At 34.9% G+C, this 14,648-nt stretch overlaps 2 protein-coding genes across 5 annotated transcripts in view; one reads left to right on the top strand and one right to left on the bottom strand.

Annotated features, from left to right (window-relative positions):
* LOC132273868 (pentatricopeptide repeat-containing protein At3g13880) overlaps nucleotides 1–8,366 on the top strand; it is a 49,200-nt gene extending 40,834 nt beyond the window's left edge. Inside the window, exons 6-7 of one of the 3 annotated variants that reach the window (XM_059774966.1) lie at nucleotides 3,605–3,822; nucleotides 7,794–8,366. The gene's annotated coding sequence lies outside the window, so the exon portion shown is untranslated. Of the gene's footprint in view, nucleotides 1–3,604; nucleotides 3,823–7,777 lie in introns of all 3 variants that reach the window. The other 2 variants (XM_059774965.1, XM_059774964.1) reach the window with 2 other exon arrangements.
* Nucleotides 8,367–10,652: 2,286 nt separating this feature from the next.
* On the bottom strand, nucleotides 10,653–14,032 carry LOC132273867 (uncharacterized). 2 transcript variants are annotated; one of them, XM_059774962.1, is made up of 3 exons: nucleotides 12,805–14,032; nucleotides 11,026–11,351; nucleotides 10,653–10,921 (listed from the first exon to the last, which is right to left on the bottom strand). In XM_059774962.1, exons 1-2 carry the CDS (start codon nucleotides 13,951–13,953, stop codon nucleotides 11,061–11,063), a joined length of 1,440 nt encoding a protein of 479 aa, XP_059630945.1. In that variant the 5' UTR covers nucleotides 13,954–14,032; the 3' UTR covers nucleotides 10,653–10,921; nucleotides 11,026–11,060. The 2 variants fall into 2 exon arrangements, with proteins under 2 accessions (XP_059630945.1, XP_059630946.1); XM_059774963.1 differs by having other exon boundaries at nucleotides 11,029–11,351.
* Between the last annotated feature and the right edge of the window lie 616 nt (nucleotides 14,033–14,648).

Raw genomic sequence — 14,648 nt, 5'->3', positions numbered from 1 at the left:
TGCCTTTAGTAACTCATTTATGTGCAATCCAAACCCAGGTTCTTTAATGGACAACCCACGGGGCCAAATCTGTACCCTACCCATTAGGCCTAACAACCATCTATACCCATCATTTTGAATTATTTTTTGGAAAATTTTACTTTGAATATATATATATATATATATTATTTGTAAAATTACTCATTATAGTTAATATCCAATTCAAGTAAGCACTGTATTCAAGAATAATATAATAAGTACTTATAACTTGTTACATTGAAAGAATTTAACTAATGAAAGTTTAATATTATATATATATATAATATTATTATATATATATATATATATATATATATTTTCTTTTAATAAAAATACATAGGATATTGTCCTGTCAGGTCATGATGGGTCAACCGTCAAGAAAAATATGACCTGCTTCTGTAGACATGCCAAAAATCTCGACTGTTAGCACTAAAATAAGCTGACACTTTCTAGTCGGTCAATTTGTAGACTAAAAACTTTCACATAATCACGAGAATTTCGTTGGGACAAGTACAGGTGATGAGACAGTGAGTGGGGACATACATGCACATGCTAGTAGCCGCATCAGCTTATGAATTGGCATTCCATGTTAGGGTTAAATATTAAGTTCCTAAATTCCAATGGGCGCACGAAAAATTAGTAGCTACTTTGCCATTAATACCAACTAAATTATTTTGTCTTGGAATATACAATTTCTTAAAGAAATTGAAGAAAAAAAAGCTTGGTCCTCTTTCTTTTTTATTGTACGACTGCCTCCATTAATTACTTACAATTTGTAGTAATACCATTAAAAATAAATCTACCGCTCTACCAAGAATATGTAATCCTTATTTGAACAACACAACACCATGATAAATTATTACTGTTGGAGAATGTCATAGGAGTGATTTTAGCCTATGATAGAATATTGATTGCAGTGATTTATGGGATTGATTTTAGGAATCCTCCATCAATGTATTTTCCATATTTATCACTTGTATTATTTCACCTATAAATAGAGGTGCTGATTGTAAACAATATTAAGAGAGAAGATTATAAAGATGATGTAGCCGTTTGGGCTTTGTGTGTCAATCCTTGTGTTCTTCATGTTTAAGCTCTCTCTTCAATTTTTATATCTTTAAACTATTACATTTAACTCTAGTAAACTCCTCATCAGATTATGGTCGAGAGAAGTGCTTGGGCACATAACTGCACTTTCTAGTTTCCGCAACAGCTTCTAAAACAACTTTCCATGTTAGGGTGGATTACTTTAACGCCTCATTTAAAACACAATTTTCATAGTCCCGCTCATAGATTGCACATATATGAGAGTGGATTCTAAAAATCTTTTCTCAAGAACCCTATTTAATTTTTCTTCACGCTGCGAAATATAAGTCAATGACACTCTCATGGTTAGTCATTGAATTCAAGGCCTGATGATGACAAGTGTATAGGGTGTTGACAAACTTTCAAGTCTACCCTTTGGATCATACAATTTGTATAATTTCCCATTTATAGTTATACATCTGTCGATGGTCTGGTAATTTGTTGTGAATAGCCTGTATGAGTGACCACAATGTATTCCAGCTGAAGTTAACCATATCTCATATCTTCACCTATAAATAAGCTCTGCAACAGGATACCAAGAACATAAATTTTTATAGAGGGTGCTTTATTCATTTTTGTACCCTATTGGAAAATTTTCTTACAAATGCCATGTCTACGAGTGAACAAAGAGTGGAACAACAAAGGAAGAAGTACCGACCGCGTGAGATTTGGCTACTTTGTAAGGACTGGTTGGACGGTGGAGAATTTCCTGAGGCTCTTAGTCTGGAGGATATACGAGATCTTCGTAGTCGCCTAGAAGAGGTACACAGGCAAATTAAGGACAGACTTGAGACCCTTAAGGGCTCCAGCTCTACACCGGTCACTGATGAGAACGAGATTAAGAATGGTGCAACTCATGGCAAAGAGAAACAATTCGCTTGAATTTAATTTACCATTGAGCTTCTATGTTGTGTTTGTTGGAAATGAAAATGCTTAGTGTGTTTCTTTTACATTGAATAAATGTATCAATTTATGATACTCCGATTTTGTGTTCTTAGTTCATTTTGTGTTCTTAGTTCATATATCTTGCATCAATGACCTCTTTAATTCCTTAGTTGTTTTGTTACTTATATGCCATTGGACCTCTTTAATGGGGTGGGTTTTTTCTTCTTCCTATTCTCAGCATTGTTGTGCCAATCACACTTCTATGGATGGTGACATGTTAGTCATAGGATATTAGGATGTGAACCATACACATTGCTGATTTGGATGAATTTCTTGCGAACTATATAAACCATAAAGGCCTACCTAACCCTTATGCTTCAGTTTTTAAACTTTGAATTGTTGTGGAAGTTTTTAGAAAGGCAGGTGGTGCCGTATTCATGATGCTCCATCTGATAAACTAAGAGAGACATAAATATTTGCCTTAAAGTTTTGAATGAAATGATTTACATGTTGAGTGGTGGATGAACTACATCAGCCCAATAGAGTAGCCAATAAGGGTGCATAGTCATTTTCACCGGTGATACCAAATATGGCTTATGGCATTATTTTATAGAAGGTTTTTCATGTTGAATTACCGGTAGTAGGGATGAGATTGGAGACTGGGATTATTGTAATCTTGGGATGCTCAAAGAGACAATTTTGACTTTGCTACAAAATCAGGTTTAGGACAGAAGTATCAAGCCAGCGGAAAAATGATATGGGAAGTCAGGGAATAGGGAAGTGGGTAAAGGAACAACAAAAGATGAGGAAAATTTGACATGGGATTACTTTAGACTTTGGTGACAAATAAACACCAAGGATAAATTGCCAAAACGAGTAACAAGTGTTGAACTGGAACCACCAAGAATAAATTTGACATGGGATTAGTTTGGACTTTGGTGGCAAATCCTTTCTTCTCGCTGTTGCTATTGAGGTTTCGATCATTTTCTCTTTTTGATGTCTGTCCATGCGTGTGCCTACACAGGCTGATGCTCATGGGCTCTTTAGTGTTGATATATTGTTCATAGTCCGGTCATTGTAGATGTAGTCTAAAATTAAAACTTCTAGTAAAGATAAGCTAGTTATTAAGGTTTCTTCAATTCATTTTGCGAATGGAAAAAACAATGCTTGTAATATTTAAAAGCAGATTAATATTTTTGACCCCCTGCTCTTGTTTAACTTTGACTTGAGCTGTGAACTTAATTTTAAAAACTTCACTAATTTATTTGCTCTCCACATAATCGAAGTCTTCTTATTCTCTAAATTGGTCTTTTAGGTGTATAATATTTTCACAATTTTGTTGGAGTAAAAGTAAATTTATGATAAAAGGAGATTCTTTCCCCTGGAGCTAATTAAAGGCATATTATAGTTTTTTCACCAATTTTCACTATATTTTATTGAACAACTGGAGGTGAATTTTTTTTTTTTTTTTCCTTTTATATTCTTTCTTTCAATATTTACTTTGTATTGATTACATGATTGTTGCCAAAGGAACAGATGTTTGTTTGGCATTGGGGTAAATTATATTTAAGATATGCTTCCAGATATTTAGCATTGCCGATATGTAATCCAACAGGATGAAGAAAAACAATATTTTTTTTTTCTCTCTTGGATCCTCGGCCAAGGAGAACGGCAAGCAGGGACTCATCAGTATCAGATTCGATAGACCTCAATCAGGGGCCTTTGATCCCTTGGAGTAGGGTGGCCACAGGATTGCTTCATGTTGTGGTAGGGCAGTTCTCTGATGCAGACTCTATTTCAATCTTTGGAGGTTTAAGAGCCAACAAGTGCAAGGTACTTCTAAAACTATCATAGTAAATGGTTTTAATTTGAGTGACGCACAATTCTTTGTCCATTAGTAGATTTTCACACACTCATGACTCATGAGTAGTTTTTCGTAAAGGTAGAATTGCGTTCATGCAACTATTGGTGGTTTTCCTTCAACAGTCCAAATTTCTACAAAGCATAACATTCTAGGAATGGTTTCAGTTGGTTCAGTTGCCTTTACTAACATATATATACTCGTTCCAGACATCGCTTGTTTGGTAAACAAATTATAATATATATGCTTGTTCCAGACATCGCTTGTTTGGTAATCAAATTATAAGGCCCAAACATGTACCCTACACATTTAAAATCACTTGAACCTAAGCGTAAGATGCTTAACCGTTTATCACCCATTATTTGATTTTGTTTTCAAAATTTTTGACTAGAAATAAAAAAGATTATATCTAAAATTCTCATAACATTTGATATTCAATTTAAGTAATTATGGTAATAAAATTAGCATTATTAAGTATTTTCAACTTTTTACAAAAGAAAAATAATTAAGAAAGTTCAATATCATATATTTTAGTTACTCTTTTGATAGAAAAGCGTAGTATATGGTCCTGTCAGGTTAGGATTGGCCCATTGAGCAACCTAAGACTGAACGTCTTCTTTTACATGCCAAAATTATTTGCTCAAACCCTTAAAATTAGAATTTGAAATCTTAACCAGACCTAGCAAACTGAAAGAAAAAGGATATCAGTACTTGCGCACTAAACTAATATCAGCCGAGGTCCATGATGTGCATAAGAACTTTAACCAGTTGTTGCTTGAATGGGAAGACTTAGGTGTTGTTTTGGCGTTGCTGTTAGAATGAAAAAAACACTTTAATACGTAGAGCTATCATTAAATTGTTGTTAGTGTTAGGTGTTTGGTGATCCATTATATAAAGTACTTTTTAATTTGTTTGGTAACAATATTGTTTAAAGCACTTATAGTACTAGTTTTACAAAAATAATGTTGTTTAATGGAGTTTTACTACATTTGATAATAGCATAACTTTATAAAAGAAAGGATGAATTGTCTTTATAAAGAAATATAAATGGATAATATTAACAACCATCTACTCCAAAAGCTTAAGCTGTTAGAGAGGGTGTAACTTTAATATTTAAATTCTTCAACAGATAAAATTGTCTAATGAAAAACAATTACTAAAATATGAAACCTCTGTTCAAAACACAGTTTTAAAAGTTAAATTTTTTAGCTTCATTCAAAAGCTATAATGACCTAAAATTGGTAACCATTAAAAGTGCTTTTAGTAGTTACCAAACACATCTAAATGCAATTTTAAAATAAAAGCGCTTTTAAGGGGTTGAAAAGCAATCCCAAACAGAAAGTATTGTAAAAGTTTAGTACTAAATTAGTAGTTTAAGAAGCTGAATTTTTAGAACTTAACCTTATTAAGAATAAAATTACAAATTGATTTTAGATTTTAAAGCTACATTTCACTTGATGTATTGAGCACACAAGTCACCTTGGCTGACTTACAACTCATACTATTTTTAAGTGAACTTATTTATTTATTTGTGGCTCTAAATAATTTTAAGTATTTATTGCTTATTGTCGGGCAACATCTTTTAGTCAATCTGGGGGTGACATGCTAGAAGGAACCCTTTTGCAGTAAAACTCAGTTTTCTAAAGCGTATCTCGGACAATTTTAGGATGGCAATGAAGGGGCCTTCTTGTTGGTTGTCTTTACCTTAATGAAGAGAACTTTAAGGGCAGTAGGGTTGGAGTAAATAGGAAAACAACCTAAAGCTAAGAAATACCATCAACGCTTTCTGTGCCTTTGTTATTCACTCAACAAATTTGCCTCTTTATCGAATCACATGTTGTTTAGCAACTGAATTTGGTACTTATTTTGAATAAGTTGAGTGGTCATCCAATTAATTGTGTTTGTAATACATTTGGATATCACTTTTGAGTAAATTTCACTTAAAACGGGGTAAAATTTTGAGTGAGGAAGACTTGGTTTATCATGAACACTGAACACTTAAAATCCAAAATGTGTCAAGGAAGTTCTTTTTAATATCATCACTTAAAACTTCATCATTTTAAATCCTATTAACCAATATAGTGAGGTGATGTGGCCTTATGATATAGTGTTATAGACGTCGAAAAAGCGTTCCGATCGAACAATTCACATGATGCATGGCCAATAAACTTTCATTTTTGTGGATCTTCATTTTGAAGGAAAATTTGACTAAACACTTGGACTATTTAGTCAGCATGTTTAGCATTTTAATGTGACATATGGTCCCTTCCAGCTCACCTACCCAGCTTCAACCGGGTGGTTGATCTTGGGCCTAATACTTGGAGAATGCAAGTGCTGAAAACTAAATTGAAGGGAAGCGGAGCTAGGTATTTACTTCTTACTAATGATCCCAAATTAAAAGAAATAGATTGAATTTGTTAATTGAATTTTAGAAAGAACTCATTGTTAGAGTCCAAAAATTTGTAGATATTATTATTGACAAATTAGACAGAATTTGAATTTCACATAAATTGTAAAATGGAGGTACAAATTTGCTATATGAGGATTTTAATTCTTGTACCTTGACAAGAAACATATTCATACACCTACACACCCACTTTGCCTTTGCGGGGACTTGAAGTCTTGACCTTCTACTTTGGAAGTCGAGGAAGTACCACTAGGCTATAGCCTTTGGTATTTGCTATATGATGATTGCTCACTAAAGTGTTTAAACACGCTTCTGATGAGGTTCAAATCATTTGCTTGGTAATCACGCCAAATTTATTACAATTATTTATTTATATATACCTAATTTGAGTAGCATGCTGTAAATTCAACTTCTATCCAGAATTTCCAAAGGTTTCATGGAAATATAGACACTACTTTGCCATTAGTAAGTAGTTTGTTATTGTGTCTTTGACTATTCAATTTTATATAGAAATTTAAAGGAACGCCTTTCTCCCCTTTCTTTCTTTCTTATTGTACAACTCCCTTATTTAATACTTGTAATATGTAGAAATTCCGTTGAAGAACAGCAGGTTGTGGCATTTAAAAGAAATCTAGTGCTCTAACAAGAGTAGATAATCCTTGCTTATCAAAAAAAAGAAAGAGTAGATAATCCTTATCTTGGACATGGCAACACCATGAAACATTATTACACTTGACTCTAATTAATTCATAATGAGAATATTGTAAGCACAATTGCACGTGTTGAGACAACGAGAAGGGTTTATAAAACCACTTTCCGTGTTAGGGTGATTAGCTAATCCCCTCTCATTTAAATTATTGGCTTCATAATCTGGCCCATAGATTGAAGATATAACAGAGCTTCCATGTTAGGGTGATTAGCTAATCCCATCTCATTTAAATTACCATCTTCATAATCTGGCCCGTAGATTGGAGATATAACAGAGTGGATTCGAGAGGTTATAATGAGAATATTACGAGCACAATTGCACGTGTTGAGACAACGAGAGCGGCTTATAAAACCACTTTCCATGTTAGGGTGATTAGCTAATCCCCTCTCATTTAAATTATCGTCTTCGTAATGTGGCCCATAGATTGAAGATATAACAGAGTGGATTCGAGAAATCTTCCGTCAAGAACTCTTTTTAGTATTACTTCACACCAACAAATTCTTCAGTCAATAAATGTTAAATGGTGTCATTACGGTCAAGGTAAGATGCTTATCTTTAGTGTTCACAAACTTGCTAACCTAGTTTAGAATCACACGAAATGTAAAGGTCACCATTTGTTGTTGTACATGTGTCTGTAGTTTAGTAGTTGTTGTGAATAGCCAAATGAGTAACCACAATATATTCCCCTATTTATAGTTAAATGTATATGATTTCTTCATCTATATAAGCACTGCACCAGGTTTTCAAGTAGAAACCTAAATTTTTATAGAGGGCACTTTATTCATTATCATACTCTAATCAATGGATTTAGAAGATTTTTTTATCAGAGAGATATCCAGAAAGTTAGAAGAGTTTTATGAAGTAAAGAAGGAGAATCGCAAGCGCGAGATGGCGCTACTTCTACATGGATACATGGTCAATGGAAAATTTCCTGAAATGCTTAGTCCAGAGGACCTGAAAGATCTGACTAGCTTCATAGATGAAAAAATTGAGGAAATTCAGCACAAGATTGATATCCTTAAGGGTTCTGGCTCTACGTCAGTCACTAATGAGAGCGAGGTCAAGAATGGAGCTACTCGTGGAACGGAGAAGGAATCTCATTGAAGTTGATTGATTATCGAGCTTCTTCTGTGTTGTGTTTGTTGGTGATGGAAGTGTTTGGTGTGTTGCTTTGCCTTTGAATAAATGTTTTGCATGTTGGTGATTGAAGTGTTTGGATGTGTTGCTTTCCCTTGGAATAAATGTGTAGTGTTTGGTGTGTTGCTTTGCCTTTCGATAAATGTTTCAAAATTTGTTACTCCATTTTAAGTCTTGCATTTTTGGTAATGCCTTTAATCATTTGTGTTTTGTAACTTGTACAAAACACACGATTTAAATATTAATTATTAAAGTTACATCTACGTCTGTTTTGTTACGGTTTGTTTGTCAATCTCAACTTCAAATACTAAAGTATTTGTTTGCAGAAATTATATTAAAATGTTTAAGACATCACTCAATCTTGATCTTACCGCTCCTAGTCTTTCAGAATTATACATCCCTTATTTCCCTTTGTGGTGGTTCCAAGTTCCGAAAAAATTCTTACCCTGAGGCTTCATGGAATAAAAGAGAAAATTTCAAATGGGCTGAGACTATATAAAAAAAATTCATGAAATGGATAAAACTGACACATTTATCTGTATATAAAGTTGTGATCGGCCGAAACCATGTAAATTTTTCAGAATGGAACTCAGGCCAAGATAAATCTGGTCTCTCCACAAGGTATATACAAAAATCATACAATTTCAGCAGCACAAACACAAAAGGGGCAAAACAAAAAGAGTTGAGTAGCTTGTTCTTGTAAATTCTTTTGTGTAAATACAACAACAGTCCGACATTGTTCATGTACAAACACACAAACACAAAACCTTTCCACTCTTTTTTTTTTTTATTATTTTTAATTATTTTTTATTATTTTTTTTTTTTTATCACCTTTGATTTATATATATATATTTTTACACCTAAACATCACCTTTTTCTTCAATTTGAGAGTTCAAATCACATGATAGAAAGAAGTGAAGTATAGAGAGGTTCCCAAGCGCAATTTAATTCCAACCCCCTTTGTCAAATGGCTTGATATTTCCTTTTTATAGGTGACTCTTGGGCTGTAAATGAGGTCAGACCCGAACATAAGGACACCTGGTTGATTGCACCCCGAGCTCCTTTGAAGAAAGTTTTAAATCTGAAGTTCCAACTTTCTGGCACACATCCGATCGATCGGATCAATCGGATTCCAAACAGTGATCCGATTGATCGGTTCTTCTTGACTTTGACTTTTCATCTTCTCTCTAATTCCTCCCCAAAGCTTGGCATCTTTAGATATTTAAAGCACTGGAATTAATCCTGTTGGATCTTAAGTACCTGAAAATGGAGAATAAAACAAATCAAGACTAAAACGAAATAGTAAAGATATGATAAAGTGCTTACTAATGTAAGAATAAGGACTGAATTGTGCATATTTCAGCACTTGTCAATGAATCATATCAGCCAACCTCCACTTATACCCACTCAGGTACTATTGTGTTTGTACATAGCGTATTTACATCTTTGACACCATCCCTTCATTGATTCTGATGCTTTAAACAACCTGACTAGTATGTCTTCACCATTGATCATTGATTCTAGTGCTTTAGACATTAGACAATCTGACTGGTATGTCCTCAATCTTCCAATCTTATAGTATCCGCTAACAAATATATATTGTGAATTATTAAGAGAATGAAAAACAGAGTAATGCATTGATGGTATAGTGAATTTCTTACAACCTTAGTGTTTTGAAAGAGGCTCAGGACTATAAAACCCTAAAATGAATTCAGTATAAGGGCAACATACCCAGAAATACATATATAAAGGGCACATGTTTCTGTACAACCCTTATGCTTCAGTTTTCAAATTTTGTTAAATGTTTTAGAAGCTTTTATAAGGCAGGTGGTACCATGAACTTGATTAAAGTTCATGATCATTTAAATCACTGTGTCAGGTTGTAAAAAAGATGGCTTCTTAGAATGAACTTCTTACTGTAATCAGGGCGAAGCCAGAAATTAAATCCAGGGACACAGTGTAAAAAAATATAAAAAATCAGTAAATCTGATAATAAATATAAATTCTTCAAATTAAGAGACAAAGAAAAAAAAAAAATTACTCAAAATAATATGACAATCAATGAATAATTTAAGAATGATAAATAGTTAACAAAAATTTTAAAAAGGAAAAAAAAAAAATGAAAGAACTTTGAAAAGAATAAAATTGGACTTTGATTCAAAAAGGAAAATTTAATTTTTTTAAAAAAAGAAAATTAAACGAATTTAAAGAGTAACAAAGAGAACAAATACAAAATTTTAGAAAGCACATTATATGAATTTTTTCACATATACAGATAAAAATACATAAATTTAATATATGTATTATAATAAGCGGTCCACGTGCCCTCCGGACATACACCGGCCCCCTTGACTGTATCAGCCAAGACAATTGTGGTATCAACAAGCTATATACAAAACTCGTACAATTTCAACAGCACAAACCACCACCCCTGGGTCCACCTTGGGAATTTTATGGATTATTGCCCGGTGCACCCGGTAGTAAATTATGGGGTAGTCTAAAATGCCTGTAAGAAACAAACAAACAAGCAAAAACACAAAAAGGGCAAAACAAAAGGGTTAAGCAGCTGTTGCATTGTTGTAGTAAAATTTGGTGTCAATACAACATTCCAACATCATTCATGTACAAACACAGAACATAAACCCTCCTACAACCCAGAGTATATTACAAACCATAAACCCCATCAAAAATAACATCCCCACGACTACCACTGGTCTCAGTCCTACACAGTATTGATATATTACAAGTCATAAACAAGCTTTCCTGCACTGAAGAAGCTTCCACTTCCATCTATATCTTCCTCTCTATTGCCAAGACACTGCAAATAAAATGCAATCAGTAGCCATGAGAATTATAACCCGGTTGAGATTTTTCCGAACTTGCAACAAAGTTTAACATAGACAAGAGTATGAATCAAACTACCACCACGTTGCGTCCAGGAAGAGATGTCTACTTTGTTAGCTCGCTGTTTGAAGACGCTGTCCCAAGTAGACAAGGTGCCAAGTAAGAGCCATGAGGGTGACAATGTTGAGGAAGGAGGAATAAGCATTCAACTTCTTGAGCCTCTCATTCAGTCTTTCTAGTCTCTCTGCCTTTGATGCTGAAGATGTCGTGGTGGTTGCACCGGTCACAGAAGGGGCTGCATGATCAGTGCCGGGGGCGGTTACCTTGCTGCTAGGTTCAGCAACGGAATCTCCTTCTCGTCCTCTCCCTTCCTCCTTCTCTATCTTCAATTTCTCAAACATCACCTACTCATCATTTTGGACAAAGGGAAATAAAACTTATTAAAATATTTGTATATATGTGACATTGGCATATTCAGACTTCGAAATAAGACGTGATCATAAGCTACATCGCTCAATCTCGAGCAAAAAAATTACTATGTTAATTTGTAGTCATCTTCTCGTCACCATTGATTGATCATTTCCTATAACAAGGACTACTACATGACTAAAGAGAGTAATTTAGCACTCATTCATTTTTCAAAATCAAGAATAGAGGGAGCACAAAAAACTCAATTCTGGCTGCAAAGGGCATGCCTCTTTTGATGAATAAATGGAAATATTACCCTGTCAATTTCTGGAAATGTTATTTTTACGCGTTATCTCAACCAGAAGTGATCTATATAAACCAATTATCCAATTATTCCATCAACTTTCCGGGATATCTTTCAAATGTGTGTGCCCAAACCCCTCAATGGTACAAAATCAAATGCTAGAAAATTCACTTCTAATAGATAATGCAATTAAGTAGTTCAATACCATAGTTCCCGTTATTCCTCTAATAGGTTCATTAGCTAAAGCAAAATTTTGTAATATATTAGGGCATCCGATTAGCAAGCCGGTATGGACCGATTTATCAGATTTCGATATTATTGACATCTTTGGCCATACATGCAGAAATCTCTCTCATTATTATAGCGGATCCTCAAAAAGAAGCCAACTCCAAAACATATTTCCTTTGCCATTCATTCGAAAATGAATGCCAAAAAATAAGATAACAAACATGGAAATGTCGTGTATTACTTCCATAGACCAGTTGCATTGTACCGGAAGCCGTATGAGCATAAAATGGAAAATTAAGATCCAATAACATCATTTTAGTTTTTCAAATGAACAGATCAATCAGAAATTGCGTCTCCCACCTATTATTATTAAACGTCAAAAAGTAAGAAAAATCATGTTTCACCTTTCTCCAACTTCTTGGCAATAAAAAAAAAAACCATATAATAACCACCCCAGAATACATCCTCTGTTTCCATCGAAACCAAAAAAAAAGTTAATCCATTTCCTTCCACAATAAATCTTCTAACTGGAACAAAAATGAGGTTTAGTTCAAGTTCTCAAATACATCAAATGTTACAAGCTTTATTCATTTATTTATTTATTTTATTTTATTTTTTAGCCTGGCAATGGTTAGTAGTTAGTTGGGGAAGGGGGACTTGAATCTAAGATCAATAAGGTGGGGGCACTTTAGATGTATCCCTTTTATCATTGGGGCAACACCGTCACACCTCAAATGTTACAAGCTTAGTACTACATGTTTTTGCTCTGAAGTGTAAAAGCCATAGTTACTCATATAATCAAGAAAAAAAGTACCAAAATTGATAAGCCATAGTTGGTCATAGAATCAAGAAAAAAGTACCAAATTGACTATAAAATTTTGTATACACTCATGAGTAGAAAAATGCAAATTACATACCTTGGTGGCAAGAGGCTCCAAAAAGTACAAATTGACCAAAATATTGAAAAATGCTACAAGAAGATTATAGCACTGAAACATCTCAGCCATGTTTGAGAGCAAGCTCTTCCTTTGACTCAACAAATGCCCCAACAAAGCCACCCCAACAGTACAAGCCATAGCCCTAAAATATATGGGATACATTTTGCTCTGCAACATAGCAAATTGCTGCCTAGGCAAAGCCTCAGCCAGAACATAAGTGGAAGCAAATGTCACCCACATACACATCCCATACGCCGTCGAAAACCCGATCAAATGCACCACACCACACAGCAAATCCACCGTCTCCGGCCACGCCAAGTACGCCGCGGCGTCGTGAACCACCTCCCCACTCCGCCGGAGAATGTCCTTCAACTCCTTCAATTCCTTCTTCCCCTCCTCTTTAATCCCATGGGCGCGCTCTTTTGCAGCAGTGTCTATCGTTTCTTTCGCTCGTTTCGCCGCCTTCGCGGCCTCTTCCTTCACAATTTCCGCGTCCACGGACACATTTTTCTTCACCTCTTTGGCCATGGTCTTCGATTTCTCGACTATAATCTCCGCCCCGTGCATCGCTTTCTCAGCAGCCTCTTTAGCCCCTTCGTGGGCTTTTTCGGACACCCTTTGCGCTTCACGTGACACCTTCTCTTTTGCTTTTCCTAAAGCCTCGGCCACAGCCTCTTTGGCCCCTTCTTCGACCTCTTTCGCCTTTTCTCCGGCTTTATCGAGTGCACTTGCCGTCTTATGCTTGCATTTGCCGAAAGCATCACACACAAGCTCTTTGGGAGTTCGAGTTTGGCCATTTGGACCAGAAAGGCCTTGACCGACGTTGGGAAGAACAGAGGAGGCTTCTTTGATCTTGTCTTTCGCCGTCTCGGCGTACCTCTCGTCATCATCAACATGAGATTGTTGTTGATCTTGATGGGGTGAGATTGAGACTTTGGTGTTTCCATCTCTTTTTTTTACATCGTACTCAACAGTGACCACTCTGTGGCCTTCCTTCACTATGATTCTTGGACTATTTGGAGGAGGAATAGGAGGGCTTCGCTGCTTCTCATGATCTGGGCTTGGGGACCAAACACCTGCTGTTGCAAGTGAAGTCAGGACAAGACCCAGCGCCAAAATGTTCATCATCTTCGATCTTTTTTTACTCTCTCTCTAGATTTCTGTTTCTCTCTCTAGAATGACTATTCTGAATGTTGGGGAGTGTTTTGAGGAGGGGGTGTGTGTTGGACATAGAAAGCGCCCACGTAGCTTGATGCGGTTAGAGAGGGAACACGTGTACTGCTGCATGGAGTAATGTTGTGTCTCACGTGTCTTCTTTTGTGATAATAGTTGGCACTTTATTTTGCCACCGTTGAGGCTAGAGAGCTTCATCAAATTTTTTTTTTTTTTTTTTTTTTAAATACAATATTCTAGTGTGTTCTTTTGGTACCATGGTTGACAAATACGATAATCGATGTATTGTTGGGCTAAAGTCTTAGTCCTGGTCATCCTATTGTTGGGTTTATCTATGTATTGCCTTTTGTTGGGCCTTTAGCCCATTCCACTAATTGTGGCCCCTTGTACATTTTTTTATGGAGTATACATGAATTTTCAAAAAAAAAAAAATTATTTGATTCATTATTACCCTTAGAAAATATACGATACATGTGATATTAATTTAAGATATAATAAATCTTATATTAATATTTTATGAGATAAATAATATTATTATTCAAAATAATTAATTAAATATACTATTCAATATTTAATTAAACATACAAAATAAAGCAATAAAACAATAATAATAAGTAAAGAATCTGGATCAAGGTTAGTATTGGATAAAA

The sequence above is a fragment of the Cornus florida genome, unplaced genomic scaffold (assembly GCF_030987335.1).
Source record: "Cornus florida cultivar Cherokee Brave unplaced genomic scaffold, ASM3098733v1 CherokeeBrave_3.0.0_Hap2_Chr09, whole genome shotgun sequence".
Taxonomy (NCBI): domain Eukaryota; kingdom Viridiplantae; phylum Streptophyta; class Magnoliopsida; order Cornales; family Cornaceae; genus Cornus; species Cornus florida.
The sequence above is the reverse complement of the archived record's forward strand: the minus strand, read 5'-3'. Positions and strand labels throughout refer to the sequence as shown.

Excerpts from the sequence above, each read along its gene's own strand:
- LOC132273867 (XM_059774962.1), bottom strand. The coding sequence starts at position 13,953 with ATGATGAACATTTTGGCGCTGGGTCTTGTCCTGACTTCACTTGCAACA. Across the intron at positions 11,352-12,804 it reads TGGAGCCTCTTGCCACCAAG|GTGATGTTTGAGAAATTGAA; the intron begins GTATGTAATTTG and ends AATGATGAGTAG.